At 40.4% G+C, this 24,397-nt stretch overlaps 2 protein-coding genes across 2 annotated transcripts; one reads left to right on the top strand and one right to left on the bottom strand.

Moving 5' to 3' along the window:
- Positions 1 to 1,733: 1,733 nt before the first annotated feature.
- LOC308113346 (glutathione S-transferase Mu 3-like) lies at positions 1,734 to 6,604 on the top strand. Its single transcript, XM_080469569.1, has 8 exons — positions 1,734 to 2,074; positions 4,212 to 4,287; positions 4,367 to 4,431; positions 4,522 to 4,603; positions 4,692 to 4,789; positions 4,876 to 4,971; positions 5,995 to 6,105; positions 6,212 to 6,604. The coding sequence occupies exons 1-8, from the start codon at positions 2,033 to 2,035 to the stop codon at positions 6,305 to 6,307; spliced, it is 666 nt and encodes a 221-aa protein (XP_080325695.1). The 5' UTR covers positions 1,734 to 2,032; the 3' UTR covers positions 6,308 to 6,604.
- Positions 6,605 to 9,728: 3,124 nt separating this feature from the next.
- On the bottom strand, positions 9,729 to 16,946 carry lemd1 (LEM domain containing 1). The gene is made up of 6 exons (XM_080469566.1): positions 16,569 to 16,946; positions 14,419 to 14,524; positions 13,738 to 13,914; positions 13,473 to 13,525; positions 10,482 to 10,546; positions 9,729 to 10,333 (listed from the first exon to the last, which is right to left on the bottom strand). Exons 1-6 carry the CDS (start codon positions 16,752 to 16,754, stop codon positions 10,144 to 10,146), a joined length of 777 nt encoding a protein of 258 aa, XP_080325692.1. The 5' UTR covers positions 16,755 to 16,946; the 3' UTR covers positions 9,729 to 10,143.
- Positions 16,947 to 24,397: the final 7,451 nt, after the last annotated feature.

Below are 24,397 nucleotides of genomic sequence, written 5' to 3'. Positions count from 1 at the left end.
CGTGGGCCAAAACCAAATAAAGGGTAAAAACGCCCATAATGCAACAGTTCTTGTTGGGATTTTCTCTGAACTTTGCACCGGAAGGTTTCATTAAAATTGGCTTTATGTTGAGATCGGAGTAATATTGTGAACTAATGGATTGTTTTTTGCGAACATATAGACATTTACATCACGTACACTCTGCGCCACAACAAAGAGAAACAATAAAGTTGAAATTGGAAGGTTATCATGGCACTATTTTCTCAGTCCGGCCCACTCAAGATGAAATTGGCCCCTGAACTAAAGTGTTTGACTCTCTTGTCATAGATAGAAGTTGTGTAACAGCAACGTGAGCCTGCAGTTTTCTCAGTGGTTGTGTGAGATAAAACAATATAATTCACACTGGAAATCCAGAATTTAAAGGAGACATATCATGCTTTTAAATCCTTCCTTTTTACATATAAATCATACAGTTGTGGTCTATATAAAGCGGAACTGCAATGCTTGGGTCTGAATTCCTCATTATTAGAGCTCCACAGGCCCCTTTTCTACCCCTTTTCTGATGTGCTTCTGAGAGCAACTCGTTTTGGGGCGGTCTCTTCAAATGCAAATGAGACACTTCATACCCCGCCTCTTCTCCAGGTTGCAGAGGTGACACTCGGTTCAACGCCACCCTGTTCGGCCATCTTTGTAGTTTGATAGAACAGATACAATTATCTAGCGGCGCAGAAACTTTATATTCACACATTATTTACAAAATGTCAACAAGGGAAGATTTGTCCATCCAGCCATACATGTTGGAGCCAGAGTCGGACCCGGCGGAGCGAGATGAAAATGACGATGATGCACCTACAGAACAACGTCTTCATATGGATGTAACGCAATGGTGTGTTACTATATTTACACTAACTTCTCCATCCATGCCCACTACTACAATACTGCCTGTATTACAACGACTATTTAACACAGAAGTTACATTATAATCTAAAACGAGCACACAGCGCTAACATATGAAGACGGTGCAACTGCTAATGCTAACAAAACAATGACAGGGACGTCTTATCATCACACTTTTTAGCGTTATATACAGCTTACCGAAGTGCTCTGTTCGTCGTCTCCACAGATAGAAGGAACGGACCGCTCAATCAGACCAAGTCTTTCGTCAAATCCTTCTTTATACTGGCGGAGGTTGCTGAAGCAGTCGTCCTTAAAGTGATTCGCGCACACAAAAATGACCTTACCCACAGATGTGGGTACATTTCTGTGAAAAATAAAACTCAACCAGGCACTTCGAAAAGGTTCTGATGCTGGGAGACGGTGTTACGAAGCTTGTGGGTTACTACATCCAACAACCGAACATTTGGACTTATCCTCTCGTAACTTCGGCACCCTTAGGTTGGACTACAAAATCGCAGCGAGAAACAAAAATGGCGGATTGCTCGAAGTGTTGATGTCCTAATTTGGCAGTTCCGCCGGGAATACTGTGACGTCATTGTTCAAAAAACGTAATAGAGAATAGAAAAATCGAAACGGATCGCAAAATATGACCAAAACAGAATATAAAGATATCAACGGAGCACCTGAAGAGACTACTTTGAACTTTTCTGTACTTCTAAACACTCTAAATATACAACAACATGCATTTAAGGGCTAAAAAAGTGGATTTAGCATGATATGTCCCCTTTAAACAGAAACTTGGTCCGAACATGGAAAAAAAAAAGTTTTCATGACGTTTGAATCTTTTCATGTTTTGCAGTGAGCCTGCAGCTCTTTGCTGACTCATCCTGACTCTCACTCTTCTCTTTGACCTCAAACCGAATTTTGATCTCCTCATACTACCCCAAGACACAATCGCCTGACGGGGCACATTCGATGTACGGTTGCGTGACGCGGCGCCTTGCCTCGCCACGCCCACCGGCCCCGCCCACCCAGGCACACGTGCAGGACCGAACCTCATCAGCTCGGCTCGTCGCCCCTGCAGCTCATTCCGTCTGTCCTCCGCAGCAGATCCAGCACCTCCAGCCGCCCTCCTGCACTCCAACCAGCCGACAAGATGACGCAGAAAATGACTCTGGCTTACTGGGACATCCGCGGGGTGAGTCGACGCGCCTCCTTTGTTCCTGCGCCGGCCACATGCGCCAGACTGCAGCGTAAAACTGCGCGCAACGACCCGCTTCTTACACACTTTGTCTTTTAAATCTTATTGCACGGAGTTAAGTTGTTTAAAAAGTTTATTAGATATAACTTTCTATTTTTTTTTTTTTTTTTTTAACCTTTTACTCATTGCAAAGTTGCATAACCGTGCAACACGCACGCTCCAAGTGTGCGACCGCTTGCGTTTTTTCCATTAATGTGCATACAAAGAAGCGATCTGATCCGGTAATAACTCTGCACACAGTGAGCCATGCAGGTTGTTCCTGCAGGCAGACAGGTCTTTGTGCGCACCCTGTCCCATTGTCGGCCAAAGTTCACTGAATATAATCCACCATGAATGGCTGCAGGCTGCTTTCACTCTTATATAATCCCAATATCAGTCTTCGCCTTTCTTTTGCCATCCTGCACTGTGAATACTAGTCTAAATCTGTTTCTGCATTAACTCTTAATCGCGATCCTAAAGAAAGTAAGAAAATATGGTAATGTGGAGTTTGGGGCTCGAGATCGGGTTAATCTTTACTTCTCTTGTACTTCATATGTTTTGCAGAAAAAGCTGCTGAAGTTTTCTACCACTACTTTCAGATTGAGCCGTTTTCAGTGTTTTCATACCACACGGTGGAGTAGAAAGTCACTTTACCTTCTCGTCTGTCCTCCAAATAAGTAGAGACGGCCAGTTGTGACTCTTATCAGGTTATAAATAAAAGATTTGTTGATGATTAACGGCAGAAACTGAGAGCTGCACATTCAATACCGACTCATCTCCAACCAGTGGCCAAAAGAGGAATTACCTCAATCTTACATAATGGAATTTATTAATAAATAGATGTGTAATGACAATATTTCAATGTCCCATTGTCCAGTTATTGCCATTACTGCACAGGTGGAGGAGGACTGAACCAACGCAGACCAAAAAAGAGAATTTCCCCTCGACTTGCAGTTTAATTGAGCACACTGGGATTTTCCTCCACCAAGTTGTGTTTATGGTTGGGGTGGTCTGTTTGCTGGTCTGATAAGAACTGTGTGCCCTTCCCCCTACTTGTACCACTTCCTGTCGCCTATGACCCATGTCTAATTACCGCCACCAAGTGTCCAAATAATGCAACTAAATAATCTGCCAACAATGCAGATAAGTGGCTCCTACAAGATGTGATATGGGGTGGTGGGAGTTTATTAGAACTACAGCATGTACTGTGGCAGAAAAATTACTTTTTTTGTGGGCGTATACCCATTAAAACTGTGATCGTAAAACTGTTTTCAAGTGAAAACGCAAAACTTTCATTTTAATTTTGGCAACAATGGTTGGAGCCACTGAAAAGACAACTTTTTGGAAACGGGCCGTCTCCTTGTTGATGCTGGAAACGCTGCTACTGCTCATGTGCACCGCGGCTTCCAGAGTGTCGTGACTCCCAGTCCATATTCTCCTGGGACTTGGTAGTTTTATAGTTGAGTCGGCTGTAACAGCATACAATTCGTGCTCCGTCTGTCCGTACAAATGTCTGTGTCCTGGCCGTTGTTGGTGTTTATAGCGTATTGGTCACTGCGCCTGTGTGTGTGTGTGTGGTTTCAATGCAATAACAACAAACAGCGCCCACTAGTGGATTGACGTTAAAACTACATTACCGGCATTTCTACAATTGCTGTGCAAATGTGGATCTTTTCTAGAATGGACGATACAAACATTATTCGTCTAAACTTGAAATGTCCAGAAAGCGGTGCCTAAAAGTACATTTACCAGGGAAAACAAAATACTGATCCAGACAAATAGTCTGTTACTTACCACTTTATATTATGAGCATGATAAATTATCAGCCAGTCAGGAAAGTTATTTTTACATTTGGTCGAAGGCTTTTTTTTTAGTTTGATGATGCCTGAGACGGTAGTGAGGTTGGGGCACCAGCAGGGGGCAGCAGAGGATCTGCTCAATCCACAGCGTATTTGTTTTTCCCCTGCAGTGGATCCCAAACTGAGGGAACCCTTCTGAATCTGAAGCAAGGACAAAACATCTTCCTGTTTTTGTCTGGAAATGTGAAAGCGTGTAAACCCGACACGTCCTTTTGTCTCTGCTGTGTCTCGTGCAGCTTGCCCAGCCCATCCGCCTCCTCCTGGAGTACACCGGCACCAAGTACGAGGAGAAGTTTTACGTCTGCGGTGAAGGTAACTCACAGTTTCCCTCTGAACTTGAGCGGTTCCAATCAAGGAGCCGACGTGTTCACGTCGTTTCTTTCTAACTCAGCTCCCAATTACGACAAGAGCTGCTGGTTCGATGAGAAATCAAAGCTTGGACTGGACTTTCCCAATGTGAGTCTGTTTAAACACGGAATTTATCTGAGTTAGACCAGTTCAAAGCAACGGAAAGTGACGGCGGTGTGGTTTGACGTCTCGCCGCAGCTCCCTTACTTGTTGGACGGAGACAGGAAGATCGTGCAGAGCAACGCCATCATAAGATACATCGCTCGCAAGCACAATCTGTGTAAGTATCGCGTGTTGACGCCGAGTATTTGCTTCAGAAGGCAGCGAGAGATCCCAGATTGATCAAATTCCCTCTGATGTGGAACCAGGTGGCGAGACCGAGGATGAGAAGGTCCGAGTGGACATCATGGAGAACCAGGCCATGGACTTCAGAAACGGATTCGTGAGGCAGTGCTACCTTGACTATGTGAGTATTGTCCGATGAATGCAACTCTCAAAGGGGCGTTTTCCTCCTTTTCCCGTGTCGGTTGACGCCAGTTTCTTCTGATTCAGGACACCAAGAAGGCCGCGTACGTGGAGTCGCTGCAGGACGTGCTGAAGCAATTTTCTTGTTTCTTGGGCAGCAGGAATTGGTTCGCTGGTGACAAGGTACGTGACGGACGGCTCGCCTGTACAAGTGAAACCTGCTTCACACGGTCGGCTGGGATCGGCTCCAGCCATTCGGTTCCATCAAAGAGGCATAAAAGTTTAGCAAATGTTGCTACTCACAAAATTTGTCTTCTAAATTTGTGAGTAACTGAACTTACAAATATTTGTTGTTTTTTTTACTTCAGAATACATTAATACTCTATAAATGATACAATAATACTGGAATAAATGGAGTTTTTATCTTTCCATCATGAAGCTAATCTGCTGATTCTCACGTCCGTATTACGAGAGCTTGAATAATATTAATGTTGCAGAAGTTTTATAACCAAAGGTAACATTTAGTATCTGTAGGAATAGAAAACTCCCTGTCCACATGTTCTCTGGTGGAGAATTGAAATGCTGCCACCCAGTGGCTAAACAGGAGAAGTGCTTATATTTTCCTCACGTTTCATTAAATTCGACAGCAATTAATGAGGATTAAGAACTGAAATGAAGAGCTCATCACTTTGAGATCACAGAATTCAGCATTTTTGAGTAGAAGGAAACTTTAAAGTTTTTGCTTGTGTTGTGGCGCAGAGTCGCAAAACCAACCAAACCAGAAAAAAATCTAATCTGAGTTTAGATTCGATTTAAAGAAAAAAAAAAAAAAAAAAAATTCTCTCAATGCACTTATATTGTCAAAAGTGCAACTTTATTGCTGTGATTGTCCTCAGAGTTAAAATGCATATAAACAATCCCAAAATAAATAGTAAACGAGGCTCCGTCATTCAACAAATTCAAGCTTTAACCAGGTTTAAGCAAAAGTGCAACAGCAACTACGGAAACCCAGATGCCGACGATAACTTTCATATCTTTGGGAGATTAAAGGTCATCAAATGACCTCAAACACGAAGTGCTGACCTGAAAGTAATGCCAGGACCCACACACACACACACACACACACACACACACACACACACACACACACACACACACACACACACACACTCCTTAAAGCTGACACCCCCCACCCTTTCCCTACAGATCACGTTCGTTGACTTCGTCATGTACGAGCTGCTGGACCAGCACAAGATGTTTGATTGCAAGTCTGTGTGCGACTTCAAGAACCTGACTGACTTCCTGGACCGCTTCGAGGTGAGAACATTGTTCTCCGTCTGAGGCGGCCACGTTGTCGTTCCTTAATGTTAACCGTCCGTGATGTCCTGTCTCTAACTGATATGAATAAACTGTGTCACCACAGGCTCTGGACAAGATTAAAGCTTACATGAAGTCCGACAAATTCATCAAGACTCCAGTCAACAACAAGATGGCCAAATGGGGACACAAGAAGGAGTAAAAAAAAACAACCTGAATTTACAGAAACAATAAAGATAAAAACAAATATTCACAAGTGCAACTAAACCTTGTTACCTTTTCTTTTTTGTTTCATGTAAGTTGTGACCTTCATGTCCTTTAGTCACATCCAAGTTCTTTTCTCAAACCATTTCTTTGTTTCAAAGTTGATGCTAAAAATAACTAATTTGCACTAATATTGTTCAGATGTAGACGCTCTTCGACTCAAGCATTTTTTATTTTTTACTTGTTGTGTTTGACAAACCCGTTTGGACCAAATAAAGTAAATCTTGTACTTTGATTTTGTGTCGTGGGCCTTTTACATTCAGATAGTCCGGTACTCAACCCGCCATCGGCTGCTTCTAATTGTTTAATTCCCACCGCTCTGTATTTTCCCCAATAAACCCGTTTTTAGAAACCTACTTAAAACATCTTCTGCCCCTTCGTCTTCCTCCCCACTCCAGTATCTCAACTCCTCCTTCTCTCCTCGATCACTCCATCATATTCCTTCTTGCACTCCTTTACTTCCAGCATCTCACCGGCACGAGCTCCAGTTTCTTTGTCTTAAAATAGACTAAAAGCCTGTTGGATGTCGCCCAATTTTGTGTTTTGTACTATTTAGATATGTATGCCCAATTCTTAATCTGGTAAAGATGGTCTTGTCTTCCTTACTACCTCCTCCACTCCTCATACGCCCCATGCCATTTTGAATGCTCTACTTCCTCTTTCCTCCTTGACCCGTTGCTGTTGCCATGTTTTTATTATGTGAGGAAAGAGACTTTGGAAAACGGATTCAACAAATGGACGCAATGAAAATTCCATATCATGTTAGCATTCAATCCAGAGGATGAAACGTGTACAGTAGTTTGGGTCAAAGCAGTTCTTGTCAGAGTTCAACGTTGCCAACCCATTCTGTCATGGGACCCTCTGAAGTGTCCTCTCCCCACTATGAAATTAAAGGACCCAAAGCTTAATGGATCCACAATTTGGCAGTGGTCACAGGGCTTCTGGGCAGATGTGATGACCTCTGTGGCAGTAAATTGACCAAAATCACCATAAAAGTTTCATCCATACGGTTTAAAACTGTTGCAATGTGCTGGACGTGGGGGACCTAATTTTAAAGGGAAGTTCATGAACACAAATCTGTGAAATCAATAATTGATTTTGTGGATGAGCTTTACATTATAAGTTTCTAACTTGATCAGTTGGTAATAATTCCCACACTTATTCCTGGTATAGATCAGGAACATTTACAACCAATCAGAAATTCTAGATATTTCTCTTTTAAAACTTTTGCTAACATGTTTATGTTTCAAAGATTATGACCAGTAACTTGATAGTTGTTAAATAATCATAGGACAGTCCATTGTAAAAGAGCTCCACGTTTTTCAATTGACTCATAACCTGCAGTTCGCACTCTGACCAGCAGATGTCAGTATGGAGCTGTGATCCTCCAGCGAGAGAAGCAGCAGCTTTGGAGGCTGTTTGAAGCAGACGCCTCATTCCAGTCGGGAGCGCCAGTCAATGAGTCGTCTCCGTATATTATGTCTATGCCTACACCGGACAAATCTGGTACCTACAGCGGGGTTTCAATTCTTAAGAGTATTGTCGCGCTTGCTGAGCGCGATCATATACTACCGCCTCCCACCGACAGTAGCGCTGTGGTGGTGATTCGGACTAAAATGGCAGCGATCGGCGGAAGTGGCTGTATTGTCGGCCATCTTGAATTCCGCACTGGCGTCTCTTGTTAAGTTCAGGTTTTCTTTGATCACTACACCATAGACCAAAAATAAATAAACCTTAAAACTGAGAATACTTTGAAGAGTACGTGAAAAACTGGACATGCTATGCTATTTCAGCTCTCTTTAGACAGGCGCTTTTCCAAAAACTAAAGACAGAATAATCAACACCTAAAAAATGAGTAGTTTATAATCGGTTAATGTTTTTCTTTTTATTTATTTCAACCATGTTATTTTCTTTTTTCATATTTCATGAAGCCCATTCCCTTGTATGCTTACATAATTGACAAGGAGCACAAAGAAGATTAAAACTTAGTTTTATCATGTTTTGTTAGTTTTATCATTGTCTTTCTTAGGTAAGGTTACTGAAAAGGCTGTTATCATACAATTTAATGCTATTATAGCAGCTGCATACATAGTCATCAGTACATCAGAATGCTTGGGAAGTGACATAAGCCTCAAAACATATTTATTGGATGCAGAATTATTAAGCCCCCCATTATACCAGGAAAGAAAAGGGGATCAGATAAGGAGGTACTCCAATTATTTGACATAAAATCAAAAGATTAATAAATAATTAACCAGATTTGCCCCTACACATATTCTTTACTTTATTAGTACAGTAAATACAATTTAATACCAGGTACCATTTCACCTTTTTCACAAGACTAACAGAAATGTGTGTATTCAAGTAAAAAAACTATATATATATATATATATATATATATATATTTCAACAATCCACAATCACACACATATGAGCAGCTGTGGCTCAGGTGGCAGAACAGATAATGTTTTTATCTCCATCTGTTGAAGTGTCATTGAACATGACACTAAACCCCAAAATGCTCCCAATGGATGGACTGAGCTCCTTGTATGGCAGCCATCACTATTGGTGCGTGAGTTAATGAGTGAATGTGATTAGCCACATAAAGCAATTTGAACACACAGATGAAGCAGTAAAAAAAATATATATATTGTTACATGAATGCACACACACACATTTTTTGAACTGTTATTGTAAAACTATGTCAGCATGGATAAAGCAGCTTCATCATAGATTTATGTGGTGAATGTATGTTGAGTCAAAGAATCAGTTACATTCACACATCAGTGGCGACAGCTGCCAGGCAAGGTGCACAATAACTTGGGGTTCAGTGTCGTGCCCCAAGGACGCTTTGACATGTACAAGTTAAGACAGGGGATCGAACTGTCAACCTTGAGATTTCAATCAGCAATGACATGGACCTTGACTCAATTTGCGTCATAGTTTTGAGTCAGCAAATGACCGTTTGAATATTAAAACAAACTGATGTGACAAACAGGAAGTCTTACCAACCATTGTTGATGTAACTTCACTGTTAGATTTGTAAACTTCTACAGCTTCAGTGTGGATAAATAAAGCAATCAGCTGCTTTCATCCTTTCACTTCAAAAACAGGAAACCATCTTTTAAGCGACAGCATATAAAGACAATTAGCTTAAAAGATTGTGCTTATCTATGAAAACATGATATTTTTTTCTAAGAATTTGCTGTTCAAGCTAACCATTTAGGCAAAAATAAGAAATTAACTTATTTTGAAATTCTTAAAGTTTTATCCAACATGTTTCACTTCATCCTGCATCTGCCTCTAAAATACCAATAAAACTTGTGATCTTCCTTATGATGTACAATAAAAGCAAATCTGAAGCAAAACAACCTTTATTGAAATATTAAAAAAAATACATAGACAAAGACTATTGCAAAAAATATTTCAGCAACAAGGAAAAATGTATTTTATTTGCACAAATCTTGAGATATCTTTGCGTTTGAGCGATGGCAATGATGAAGGAAAATTACATTGTTAAACTGTATTTTAGGTTTGCTCCCATGCAATCAGACAATCCTCCACACACGTGTTTGAGTCAGTGTGGTGATAATCTCCCAAGACGAGATTATTGTGACTTCCATACCAACGTTGGGCCTACAAGCCAATGCTGTAGATGGTTTACAATGAAAAATGAACCGAGTGTGAAGCAAACGTCCATCTTTGCTGTCGAAACCCTGAGTCGGACTGCAAAGAAAAAAACACAAAAAAAAAGTCCAAATCAGAGCTACTGTCCTAGATATTAATGTGAACGAGGTACAAGATGAACACCAAAAACAAGAAGACCAAAATCCGTATGTGCATGGGCACCAGGCGGCGCTCCACTTCCCGTCTCTCAATGGTGGCAGGGCTGAAGGGGGTGTCTGGGTACTCGTACTGGACGGGCCTCTTTGCTGCACCCTTGATGGGTTTTCGGCAAGTTACACTGAAATAGAAGAGAAATCACATAAACTCTACTATCTGCACTCTTGTTGCATGGAGCAGATATGTCACGTGCGATGTGCTAACTTTTAAAAGAAATAAACTTTTTAGAATTATTCATTCGTCCAGTGTGACGTTGGTATGACACTTACTGTATCCCTGTGGGCGTGGCCCGAGTATCTGGAAATATATCCTTCAAGATATCCTTCATAGGCTTCTGAGGAAGTGAGAAAAGAAGGAGAAAATGACTGCCAGGGAACCCGTTTATGTTTTCTCCACTCTGCTTACAGTACTACCGACAGCAGCAGAGTCCCGCAGAGACAGAAGCCCAGCAAGTCACGTGGAGGAGAAAGGAAAAGGTGGCTGGTGTCACAGGAATAGTAAAAGAAATGTAAACACCAGAAATCAAGTGGTTTGGACCGACAGGTGAGCTTGCAGACGTCAGTAACAGGTCTGAGCCAGGCCGGCCCAGAATATCAACACGATGACCCAGAAAGACAGATTTGACTTTAAGCCAAGTTGGAGGACAGTCTGTATCTAAATGAAAGGGTCAGTGAGTCAGAACCAGAAGAACCAGCAAGTAATCTCGACATTTGATTATCCTACATTACAGTAATAAGTATAAACCCTAGAATCTTTAATATTCAAAGAAAGCCCTGAATGTTAAACATCACTTTTAATTTAAAAGGTTGATGCATCGATTTATCTTCATAGTCTGGACTTTTTAGCACTTTAAATGATTCCATGAGCTTTTATCATTTTTAGGTTAATGCAAGGAGAGCCGAGGAAACATTTCCAAATGTTCCTTACAAGTACTATCTATACTCCCAAATTAGGCTATGAGGATAATTCATAATGCCGCACAGACGTCGCACCAAATCAGTGATAATGTCGAACTTCAAAACAGCACAAATAGTGAATAAAGCAAAAATAAATCTACTTCCGATATACATTACAAAAATTATTCTTTCATCAAGAGCGGGGCTATAATTTAAGGAATAATTTACTATGAGAGCCCGACCACAAAGAGTTTTGCATTTTAATGGCTGGGTTACGCTGTAGAAGAATTTGAATGTGCAGCCAAAGCACCTCCAAAAAACAGCCTACTGTGTAGGTTTATACGTATACAGTTTATAGGCAGATGTTACGGCTTGCGGATATAAAGATTTAAAGACTTTATTACCTGAATAGAAAAATGTGCATTTGTGTGTAGAAATAAATATTTGTCTATGCTGTGTTGAACTTAAATACAGATTACTACTACACATAAGACACATTTCTGTTTTAAAATTATATAAAACTTAGAAGTTGATTATGTAATGAGCACTGAAGAATAGATTTAATATAGTCGTACTTCCTCTCACATCTGTTTCGCCTTTACTTTATAATATTGTCTCATTTAATCCGATTATTTCCATCTCGATCTTCCAAAGATATAATTTTAAAATCTCTTATGAGTTCACACAATTTTGACAATAACTTTCAACTTTCCTGTAATACTTTTTTTTTTTTTTTTTTTTAACTTGCAAATCACTTGCTTAGTATAAAATCTGAAGCACTAACCTGCAAGTGTGGCTGATTGTAAATGGTTAGTAAGTTAGTTTAATTTGCTGGCCTTTGGCCTTGTAAAGTGAGGCAGAAAAATGAGACGTTTTGCACCAAATCGTGAGCTGAAGTTAAACGTGAACCCAGAAACTTTGTGCACTCTAAAGAGAAGACAAAACATAAAATAAAATAAAATAAATTGCCTCTGTGTGTGATTTATGAGGGAGAATCCGAGTGCAGTGCAGAGTTTCACTCCTCATCTTGTAGTTTTTCACAACTGGTCTGTCCGGCTAAGAAAAGAAAAGCGGGATTAAAAAAAAAAAAGAAAAAAAAAAAAAAGGTGGAACTCTTCCATCCGAACTCCGGCACACACTTTAACCAGCGTCCGAGTTTGAGTTTAAAGTGTGACTGAGCAACGCGAGCGTCACTGACCCTGTTGGACCGCGGCCAAATTCCCTGCACATTGATCCCGCCGAGCTTCCTCCGAGAGGCCGAGTGAGTGGACGGAGAGGCCCGACTCTCCATCTGTCATTTCAAAAACGGGAACGCACATTACTGAGAGACCGCTCAGGCGAAGAACGCTCATGGTGAAAAACGATAGTGGGCGTGCGTCAAACTTTCCTTCTCAACCATTTCAGTGATGCTGAAGGTCTCGGTGAACGATGAGTGACCTTCGGACACATCTGGGGATCCAGATGAGGCCTGCGAGCATCGTCGTTATGGAGTTAACTGTGAGTCACACAGGTTTGTACAGCAGATACCAGTGTGTGCTAATGTGTGATTATCACAGTCACATATCAGGTCCGGGAAACAACAAAGAGCCAATTCAAGTCAAATAAGAGCAGCCTACCCCCGACGCTAATCCTGGGCGTTGATTTACGGAGGACGCCCGAGTAATTCCTACCGAGGTCGGCAAGCAGTTCGGCCGAGTCTGCTCGGGTGATTTTAACGCGTTCCTTGAATTCTTCGTGGAATTAGATTCCTTGCCTCTGGCAGCAGCGGCTCGCTGTGACCCACAAAATCATTTTCGGCATCACCCAAAACAAACGACTTTTAACAAAATGTGGTGCAAATCATGGGAATATCCGTAGCATTTACCATTTGTGATGAGAGCGAAAAGCACTGTGGGTAAAAATATGCACCTATCTGGAAAGTTAAGGGGAAAAAAAAAAAAAAAAAACATATATACTGCCACACTCAAAATACATTGACAAAAGTGCAGCTCTTAATTAATATCACTAAAAAGTTCATTTTTATTTCTACCATCGGAAGATAAAATATTTAACGGCACTTTTCTAATCTCAGTTGTGATAATCATGACTTTTCTTTCACATTTTAAAATGATGAAAATCATTGTTGACATATTGAAGGTGCTTTTAAATTAAAGTATGGGGGGGGAAAAAAGAAAGAATTGAACCTGCATTGTGGTTGCACAATGTGACCATTAGGTGGCACTACGAGTAAACTATTTCTACAAGGCTCATGTTAAGATTCAGACAGAGTTTGTGGAAACCCAATATGTAATAATTCAAGAAAGAGATTAAATAGTAAGAGTGAAGTTATGAACCAAACAATGAAGACTGGAAATACTTCCTCACCTCACTGCTCTCCAGCTGGCCCTCCTCCAACTTCTCCGATGTTTCTTCTGAACCTGAAAATAGAAAAACGATTAACCCTCTACCCGTTTTTCCAAACCGATTCATTCAAATTCAGGTTGTTGTGGCGCCGGAAGCAAACCCAGCTGTGGGACTGCGGGAGACTGCAGGTAGAAACCGGACAGTTTACCAGCACGTCACGGGGCAACTGAAATAAACCGCCAACTTCAGACACACAAAGGAAGGTGATAAAATAAAAAATAAAAACCTGATTCTTCATCCGCCTGATCCTCTTTTTCATCCTCCTCCACCTCTTCTTCTTCTTCTTCACCTTCCTCCTCACTGTCAGAATATGTCAGGGCGATGTTCTTTCCATTTGCCAGTTCACATCCTTCAGACAGAAGCAGGTTTCGGAGGTTCTTCTCATACAGGGCCCTGGTGGAGGCTGGAAGTGACGGGTTACACTTCAGCTCCAGGCTGTGTTCTGTGTATTTGACTACTACAATCTGAAAGCTTCTACCTTCAGGCGGCATAGGAATCTGTTTCAAGACCTACGTACTTGTTTTAGTCGGTGACAAGTTGAATACTAAAAGCTTTATTTGAACAATTTCACCACCGACTCTCGGCAAAAACTATTTCATCGTTTTCTGTGACCTTCACATATCAAGGTTAGAAAGGAACGGGAAGTATTGAGAAGGGTTAAGTGTGTGTGTGTGTGTGTGTGTGTGTGTGTGTGTGTGTGTGTGTGTGTGTGTGTGTGTGTGTGTGTGTGTGTGTGTGTGTGTGTGTGTGTGTGTGTGTGTGTGTGTGTGTGTGTGTGTGTGTGTGTGAGAAAGTGAACATTGGGTCCTAACAAAATCAATGAAAGAAACATGCATTATTAACGGCAAGGAAGCTCCTTTCGACGATAAAATCAAGTTAAGGGAAGCATTAAAAAAAGGAGCCTCACCGACGATGGGCCCAGCTTTAAATCCGTGTTTGAGAAGTGTGGCCCTCAGGTCGTCATCAGTCAAACATCGGAGATCAATCACGTCTCCACCCTCTGCACCGTCCTCCTTTTCAAGATGGGAAGAAAAAGAAAAAGAAATACAAGACTGGCTGGATTTAGTGAGTGTTGCTCAAGATATGACAAAGGATGCAGCAGTTTGTCAGTGTGGGATACAGAGCATTAAAAGGAAAAACAGCTGCAGGGTACCGCTTTCAAATTTGTTAAATATTCATAGAATTTTGTTGTAAATCTGCTTTCATGTGTACGTGTTTTGATGTTGAATAAGCAGCCAGAGAAAGGGACGAGTAAAAATAAATAAAAAATAAATATTGGTTTGTGGCAGAGCCCAGATGTAAATGTACCTGTGAAACTGATGTTGTGCTGCGAGACGTGGCAGAAAACAAAACAGTACAAACAAGCAAATTAACACTTTGGGAAAGTGAGAACTGAGCGACAAAGAAGAAGGTATGTTTTGGTGCCGTTTACTCTTTTGGGTGAAATGATTGTGGGGGAAAAAAACCCCACTGTCCATCTATATAAACCATTCTTTTTAATCATTTCGATATTGCAGTAGTTATCAAAACTTCATTTAAATTTCATTTAAATCTAATGCATCACAAGAAACCCTTCCCTGACTCATCTTCCTTTAAGAAAAAGTTCTCCTTCTGTACATCAAATGAAGATATCGTGGTCGCTTAAATCAATTATAAAAACTGAAATTTGTGTAAATTATACATAAAAAAAAAAGAAAAACACACAAAATGACACATTTGGAACTTTAAGATTATATCCTGCCCCACTCATCAGCCTGATAATACACTGATTTATGATACTGCATGTGGATCTGTGAAAGTGTGAATGTGACCTTCAGTAAAAGCAAAGATTCAATTACACAAATTTACCTTTCCTTGTCAGCAGACTACATTAATATTTCATTCTTACACCAATTTGTTTTAAACTTTACAGCTAATGGTAATATATTTAATATTAATTCAACCTACCCAATGTAGTGCGCAATACATTTTGCTTCGACTGCATCTAAAACTATAATGAAGGTCTGAAAAAAGGCTGTGGAAAAAAAGGCTTATGCAGTCTTTGGAAGTTAGTAATTTGTCTTTACTTCCCAAATGATTAATTTTCCCTCAGTGGTGGTGGAGGCCTTTGTCTCAGGTATGGAGCCTCCATTATAATATGAGGTACAATATCTCACCAACAGACACATTTGTGCCAGAAAGAAGCGGCACTCTGCCTCCCATTTGTCCCAACTGACTCCTACATTTTTCTTTACTTCATCGGTAAAAGGAGCATTTGTGTTTTGGAATTAGTTGCGCAGACAAAAAGTGAAAGATGGAAATCAAACAAACAACAACAAAGAGAGACCAGTATCTCTTTTTGACAAACTATAAACATGGAGGGTCTATTTGTGTCACTTTCTAGGGTGCTTTTTTATATTTAATTTTTTTTAGCATTACAAGACTGAAAAGGAAACCAGCCCCATTAGTCAGGTGTATCAAAAAAAAATTAAAATCACACAATGTAGACAAACAAAAAAAACAGGTGGCACAGAACTTCAGTTTTTCCCCAAATATGACAATAAGAATACAGAGGAATAATCCGACGACTTATGAAAGCACCTGAAGCTGATGGTTCCTATAGAGAAAGTTGAGTCACATGCAACAAAGTGTGTTAATTTTCTTTGAAAACCAGAAATTGAAAAGGTGAAAATGTGTAAAAGTAGATTTATGGGTGCCTCTGCATACCCCGGGACAGCAGCAGTGTGGTCACCCTAACCAGGATGACCTCTTGACCCCCAGACCCTGAAAACCCTAGATCCGCCCCAGCGCTGCCCATCTCAAATAACTTGGTGCGACAGGTGTTTGCACACAAACTATGACAGCTGCCAACTACAGAAATCTATACCAACTATACAGCTTGGGGGCCCAGAGGGGAGGCGTGTTTGGCAACAGATCTCCAAGACACTTTCAATTACTTCAAAATTATTCACACAGAATTATTTTTCTCCAATAGTGTCAATATTAACCCTTTTTTTTTTTTTCTTTCTTTCTTTTAATTCTGTGCAAACATTGTCACCAAAAGTCGGACCGACTCACAGCCACGTGCAGGTCCTCCTCGTCGCTGGAGAAATCGGCCGCGCGCTTCTGATCGACGTGCTTCACGTGCAGCTCCACGTACACCTCCTTCCTGCTCGCGGCGGGCGGCAGCGCCACACTGTGAGCCACTAAGTCAGACTTCAGGCGCGACGTGGGCAGGTGAGTGGGGTCCTCCGCGAAGGGCATGGCGCAGGGTGCGAGGCGCACTTGACGAGAGACGGTGGAAATAAACGCGGCGGACCCGCAAAAAGAAAGAAAGAAAAAAAAAAAAAGGAAAAGAAAAGAAAAGACGCGCCTCCGCCTGAACAGCTGCGACCGCGCGGCTGATTGACACCGAGCCGCTTTATAGCCTCGCTGGAGCTGCGCTCCGTCTAAATTAAACCTATGGCACTTTGCTTTTTTCTTTTTTTTTTTTGACATATAAGCAGAGTGTGATATAGTTGGTTTTTTTTATGAAAATAAAGCTGCCCATCATCAGCTTTTAGTAAAAAAAAACAAAAAACAAAGTAATATAACTCTCTTGATGTGATGACTTCAAGATAAAATGTCAAATCATAATAAAATATTCCTTCATGCTCCATTTATAACTTATCATCACCACTAGAGGAGTGTGTATCCTTCCTCTTCCCCCCTGCAAATTGCAGCCCTATTCAAGAAAAGAATAAAGGCAAATGTGATTTTCTTTTGTAGGTTATCAGGTTGTTGCCAAACATCTCATGACTTTACATGACATAAGAATAACAAAGTGAGCAATTGTTTTTAAGCTACCTGACGTTCCTAATTTATCCCGTTTCAGGAAAAAGTTGAGGTCATAAATAAACAATGAGCCAGAGAACTTCACAGCAGGTTGCAACAATGCTTTTATTAGGAGTTGGCATATGATTTTATAACATACAATCATAATGAAACTTTGTCCTGACAGGCAACAGGCTTTTTTCACATTAGTCTGAAGCCAAGCACTCATCACAGTTTCAAATAGTTTTACATTTTGTAGGAAAGTTAATTAAATATGATTTTTTTTGCTTGCACTCATTATTTGCATGACAAAGTTGTAGTTGAAAGTGTTTATAGTTTATTCCGGGACCATTTTTGTATCAGTCTGGCCCAATCATGATCAAATTAGTATGTGGTCCTTCAGCTAAAATGAGTTTTGCACTCCTGATTTCAGTGGTAATAGGTTATATTTGGTCTAACCAGAAAGTGTATCGTAGCGCAGAAGTCAACAGTTGCAGACAATAAATAAAAACTTTAGATATGAATTCATGCAATTATCACAGTTGTGTGTTTCCTTTAATACTTACCATGATGACATTCTTTTATTAAGATTTATTTTTGTTGTTTTTTAGTTAATAAATAAAGAAACTGTTTTATTTAGTTAAAATATCTAATGTTTTACACTGCAATATATCTGACACAATGCAAACATTCCAGGGCAGCGCAACATGAACAAAGTCACGTATTTAAATCTGAGTCATAAGGACCTATACTATATATTTCTGTAATATGAACGTAAACACCTGCACGTAAACCCCAGTTATATCTCTTTAACAGTAATGAATCTTTTGACAAGATTATAGGGTAGAACTGTCCTTAATACTCTGAGATTATTTCTTATGCAGGTCTGTCTGATGAATGCTCACATGCTTCACCTGACCAAACACCTTCTTTCAGGGCATATTAACAGAGTGGGTTAGAGGCAGCCTCACTCTTTTTTTGCGCATTGCTAATGTCCTCGGTTTGTACAGTTTTTCACGTTACTTTCCACTGCCGGGCTACTTTAAATCAGTGGCGTCCCCCTCCATATCTCTGGCGGCTCACACTGCCCTTTACGGCGGGATATAATAGAGCTTTTACGTTTGTCTTGTCTCGAATATGTGGGCAGGATGAACACTGCACTGTTTTGTCCTCGGTTTTTCTGACCTTGCCCATTTTCTTCCGAACCCTTTTGTCTCTTTTGCATTTTAAGAATACCATCATCAAGTATCTACGTTTCAAGAAACTATGTTGTTCCGTGATTTCCTCAGAGTGGGAGTTTATTTTCACTTGTCGGAGGGTCAAATAGGAGAAAAAGGTATTCATTGCTTATAACGTGAATATCTTTTTTTTGTTCAAATTTGCCAGTAAATAATGTTTCATCAACTGTCTATTTGAAGGGCAGGCCTTTCACGTGCAGTTCAAGACCGAGCCGTTATCTGTGTAATGCCTGTATACCTTTGACCTTCAGTCCTGACACGGGATTCTGAAGCTGTCGGTTTCGTGGCATTCCTGGCGTCTGGTGGCGTTCCCTCCTCCTGTCGCTGCGGCATTTTTGACCTCAGTGAGACATCCAGCGATTATACATAGAAGAGGTGAAGACTTCCTTTTCGAACACCTGCGAGAAGGGGAAGAAGGAACAAACAGAAAAACTAAACGCTTGTTCAGGTTTTTAATCGACAAAGGAGCCGGTGTGTGAAATGTGCCAGAAGCAGAGAGTGAAAACACAGAGAGTGTAAGATCTCACTGAAAGTCATCCACAAGCTGTGGTCAGACATAAAGCCTGAAGTGATTTGGACGTTTGGATGAGTTCTTGCCCCTCAGTGTGTTTATCGCTGCGTGAGACAACAGTCTCTTAATCGAATTGACCTGCAGAGTTTGAATTAGTTGGTGTGCGTGACTTATAGCAAAAGTTCATTCTGACCTTATAAACCTAGAATTTGCATGTTCTCCCTGTGAATGGGATTTGATTCATGTCTCTAACTTGACCTTGGGTTTGAATACTAATTTAGCTCCTTTTCTTATGATAAATCAGAGAGAGCTGTATGGAAGATGAATTAAAGTTGACAAAATGGTACAATGAGAGCATTATGCACACCTGTCTCTGCCATTTCCTGCTTTGCTTTTAGTACAAAAAATTCCAAATTGTTGACGACATGCCCATTAGCTTAGTTTTAATATTTTAATTTGAAGGCTTGGTTTGAATGTCAAATGAACCATCTTACTGTTGCCTCAGTAGCTGCTTCAAAACCCCTTCCAGCCTAAAACAGTCTAGCAATTGCAATAGTTCATGTAAATTCAGAAAAGTCAAAGAAATTGTGGATTAGATGAAACTTCTTTTTTTTTTTTTTAATCTCAGATCTTTTTCTACATTAATTGTGTTGACATGACTGAATGCAAGTCATCACATTATCTTTTGACAGAAACAGGTTCCTAGTGGCTCACACTAAAAGGAGGGAGAAACTGCTTCGCACACTGTGGTGGATCTCAAGCGAAAGCCTTCACTCAACACACCTTTTTCTTCTGTCAAGTATCAAAAATGCTCCATCACCATGCTTACAGAGCCGTAAAAACTGTCAAGGTACAAACGATGCATCTTACATCTTCATTTGTAGTCATTTTGTTTGGTTAGAGCCCCGCAATATTCTTTTTTTTTTTTTAACATTATTGAAGTCTGGGTTGCATATCGGTATAGGGGTTAGCACCCTCACATCACAGTGGAAAGACCACTTTTATAAAGTAAAGCATAAAGTACTTTTACATAAATATGAGAACACTTGAAATGATAAGGCTGTACTCTGACTTTGGACTTAGGCTGGACTCCAGCCCAGTCACAACCCCAAGCTGGATATCGAAGAAGATGGATGGAAATGATTTGTTAATAAAAAATCTAGATTTTTGCAATGGTAAATGTTTGGAAAGCTCGACCATAATAACTTCAATGTCATCAGAGTTAGGGTTACTGGTCTATTGAACAAATAGAACAGTTTTGCTGGACTGATTTTAAACTCCAGCGAAGCTATTCAGATGCTGAAATTAGGCTCACACTGTGCTCCCAGACAGTGATTACTCTCTATATCCAGAGTTCACTGCTGTGTCTTCAGGCACATGCAATAAACTGCCAAATACTGTTTCTTTCCAGTGCAATCAAACCGTTAAACCATCACTTTCAGGGAACTTTATGCAGTTGTGGAGCTTCAATTGATGATTTAAATGTGATGCAGACGCATGTATGGTGTATATTTATTCTTCAATCTGTACAGTAATTGGATTGTCTTATGTTTTGTTGTCATTGTTTCACAGACAATTTTCTGCTTTGTTTGTCACGCTGCAGCCAATTTGCCCATATGGGGTCTTAATAAAGACCGAAGGGTACTAAGTGACAGAGCAATGCGATTCCCCCACAGGATTTTATTCCTTGAATGTCACTTCATTCCAGTCAAAACATCCTCAGATGAAACCAAATTGACTCCCTGAACGACATATGGGTTGTCTTATTTGTCTTAGCAAATCATACAAAACAGCTGAAACGTATTTAATTAGATAACAACTTCGCTGGCATGCTGCTCGGAGAATGCAAATGTGAAACAACAAGACAGCAGGTGTTCACATCAGATTGCAGTGATATCCAAGTTTCACTTGAGCGGACTTGATCACCTACTGAGTTGTTTATCATTACAAACTTGCACCATTTTCAGATTGGACCGACATGCTGTGACGTGAGGGGAAAAAAAAAACCCAACAACAAACATTTGATTTCAGAGGGGATGAAATAATCTCAATGGGACTGATCTGCTGTGAACATGTATGCTGTTTTAGGGTTTAAAATGACAGAAATGTTGTTTTTCATATTGATCCACACCGGTGCAGCTTTTTGCAACAGTTCTAGAGCATTGGGGTCCGGAAAAGGCTGTTTAGTATGTTGATCTCACACACAAGACATCACAGTTAAGATTAGAGAAATAATATGATAATGATACCCTCAGGTTTTCCACATGAATGATTTAGTGATGCAGTTAAAAAAAAAAAACACACACACACACAGAGTGAAATAATACATCAAAATTCATACAAAAACTCAACTTGTGTTTGTTTTTCCTCAAAGGACTGAAGAACTGTGAGATGCTCTTGTCCGAGTTCAAAGTCAAGAGCTATTCAGCTGGGAGTTCGTGTGGTCAGAAGGCTAAACGCTCTTTGAATATCTTTGAAAAATATACTCATCGTTGAAGGAGGGAGCCGAACATGAAAACCCACATTTGAAGCACTTCATACCGGCTCTCTGTTGGCTCAGCTGGCTGAAGTGAAAACCATTTATGTGTGACGTCACCGCTTTGAACTTGGCTTACTGAGCTCGCCCTTCCAATATTAGAGTGATCCTATTCACGCTTATCTCGTTAACACTTAACCACTATTGTCATTAATTACATCAACACTAGTTTTATCCAGATAGGCTCATAGAGCTAAGGCCTCACCCGGTCCACTCAGGGTGAGGTGCAGCCTGGACAGGTGATATATAAGTTCATCACAGTGTCGACACACAAGAGACCGACATTCACACATGCACACAGCATGTTAGAGTCACCAGCCCCACAAAGATGTCGTTGGATCAATGGATCACACACACACACGCACAGAGAGAACATACTGTGAGGTGGCTCATCATTTTAATAGCTTATTGGTTAAGTCGCTCAAACAGAGCTGTGAGAAATGGAAGTTCAATGAGACAAGGCCGTTTGAAAACCCACAAGAACCTAAACGTTCTGCCATTAGGCGACACATGGCCACCAACCACAGTTAAGCTTGTGTCTTCATTTTGGGGATGTGAGCTTTCACGCCGCAAATAAACTCATAGATCAACGAGGTTGAGCGTCACAGAGGAAGAACATGTAAACCTCGCACAGAAGGGAAATCAGCGGATTTTAACCGTCTTGCTGTGAGGTGACGGCACCAAACATTGCCGATGATACTGCCACAATAGACATCGACGCTATAATGAATATTTTTCTTCATTGATTGCAACTCAGATTCATTACAAAAGAAACAAAGTGGATTAAATTGTTGCTGCTTTTCTAAAGGAGCATAACATGAACAAAAGACAATACCTGGGCCATTACAACAGTGCAGAATCATTATAGAGATCTGTTTCGCAAAAGCTGGAGGCAAAGACGGTTTGTCTCCTGAAATGTTCATATTTCCCTCAAGGTGATATCGAAGCATCTTTTTCTCTTCTTTTTCCTGCTGCTTTTACAGCTGTAGTACAACATGTGCATGTTTTTGAATTGGCAGAAATGTTGCAATTGTGATCTATTTACAGGTAATTTTAAACTAGTCGTGTCTTCGGCATTATAACATTGTGACTGTAATATGAGGCCCATAAAGTTCTAGGATTTCATTTGGATGGCTGGTTATTCAGAGCAGCTGTTGCCAACAATTTTTCTTGAAGTTTATCCAGATTTTCTAATCAAGCCTGGCGACCCCCTTCCGTAATTCTCTAATATAAGATATTACCGTGAACCAAAATACAAAACACTAGCAGACACAGTCCATCTCACCAACATACAAAAGAAAGAACCTTCAAATAAGCTTTCCCAGGTCTGATATAGACTCCAGATAGTATTTTATTATGGTTTTAGTTAACGTGTGCAGAGCAAACAAAGCTTCAGGGCTCACGTTTGATCTCTGGTGCCCAAACAAGGGGGTGTTCGGACCCCAGATTGAAAATATCCCACAGTCCTTGAACTAAACTCATCTTTGAAGGCACAGTCGTGACTTCCACTGTAACCCTCCATTTCAATGGAAAGCTCTAAGCTCTACATTTAAATTCTAAATGGGCTGACCACAGCAGGAAGTCTTTATTTCCTTAAACCATCTGCTAAGTCACATCTTAAATTATAAAAAAAAACAAGGCAGATTTTTCCCAGAAAGATTTCCAGGAAAATTTCAGATGTAAGATACATCTAAAAAAAAAAGAAAAAAAAAAAAATAATCGGTATTTGCCCCACAACTCTCAAAGTCTGTTCCAAATAAAACTCCATGACAGATGCTCTTGGCTGGAGTTTGCAGATTTCAGATGCTAGAAATAACTGGTCTAAATACAATGCCACGGAACCTAAACTTGCATAATAATGATAAACAATGCTTTGTTTTCTGTTATGTATTATCTAGTTTGGAATGGTTTGAATATTATGTGCAAATAGAAGATAGTTTCAAAGATTTAAAAAAAAGAAAAAAGGTCTTCATATGTCTTTCCTCGGTTGATATCCCACCGTGTATCCAATGGCTTTGAACCCTACATGACACTTTAGAAAGAACTCACATAGGAATAGAAAGCCATAAGACGCATGTGCGGTTTGATTTGGAAGGCAACAATACAAAATCAGTGAGCGTGCAGTGAGAGGAATCGGGCATTTAAGGCTGGAAGCTTGAAAACAAAAAGAGGGAGAAAAACAGAGGCAGGTTGCAGACAGCATTCAGGGTTTAAAACTCACATCCGCATCAATAATTAACCAAAGAAACTGGAAGTATTCATCTGAGGCCCCGGGGAGTCAAGTGAAAGTGTCTTGTGAGTTGTTACAGTGTTGGAATTGCATTTCTTTTTAAGGTCATACCGCTCAAATAAACCGTCCCTCTTCTCTGGGTTTGAATCTTACAGTATTATCCTGCAAGAACCTCATTTCCTGAAAAAGGGGTGGGGTGGTGGTGGTGGTGGGGTGGGGTGGGGGGGGGTTTCTGTGGGCAAAATAATCTTTGATTAAAAATGCTGTTTTAAATCAATGTCTACAGGGAAAAGGTGCAATGTTAATCAAAAGGATTTTGTTTCTGTATTCAAAAGACATTACGTAAACTCTTTCTATATTCTGCAGTAACCCCCTCCTTCGGCTTTATCAAGCACAAAAGAGATCATTACTCCAGCATTTTAATTCAACACACTGGACTCGGACAGCTTCGCAGTTTGTAGAAATGAGAAAAACGTGTTTATATCATCACAAATTTCAACACTCACGTGCACGTGCCCTTTGTGTCTCTCGGTAAAAGCACGACAAACATAGCCTCCCTCCTCTTTCGTGATGTTTACA

This window comes from Lipophrys pholis, assembly GCF_963383615.2.
Source record: "Lipophrys pholis genome assembly, chromosome: 8".
Classification (NCBI taxonomy): domain Eukaryota; kingdom Metazoa; phylum Chordata; class Actinopteri; order Blenniiformes; family Blenniidae; genus Lipophrys; species Lipophrys pholis.
The sequence above is the reverse complement of the archived record's forward strand: the minus strand, read 5'-3'. Positions and strand labels throughout refer to the sequence as shown.

Coding starts and splice junctions, on each gene's coding strand:
- lemd1 (XM_080469566.1), bottom strand. CDS start 16,754: ATGCCCTTCGCGGAGGACCCCACTCACCTGCCCACGTCGCGCCTGAAG. Junction 14,525..16,568: donor AGGAGGACCTGCACGTGGCT/GTGAGTCGGTCC, acceptor CATCTTGAAAAG/GAGGACGGTGCAGAGGGTGG. Junction 13,915..14,418: donor TAAAGCTGGGCCCATCGTCG/GTGAGGCTCCTT, acceptor CGTCACTTCCAG/CCTCCACCAGGGCCCTGTAT.
- LOC308113346 (XM_080469569.1), top strand. CDS start 2,033: ATGACGCAGAAAATGACTCTGGCTTACTGGGACATCCGCGGG. Junction 4,432..4,521: donor TTGGACTGGACTTTCCCAAT/GTGAGTCTGTTT, acceptor GTCTCGCCGCAG/CTCCCTTACTTGTTGGACGG. Junction 6,106..6,211: donor ACTTCCTGGACCGCTTCGAG/GTGAGAACATTG, acceptor GTGTCACCACAG/GCTCTGGACAAGATTAAAGC.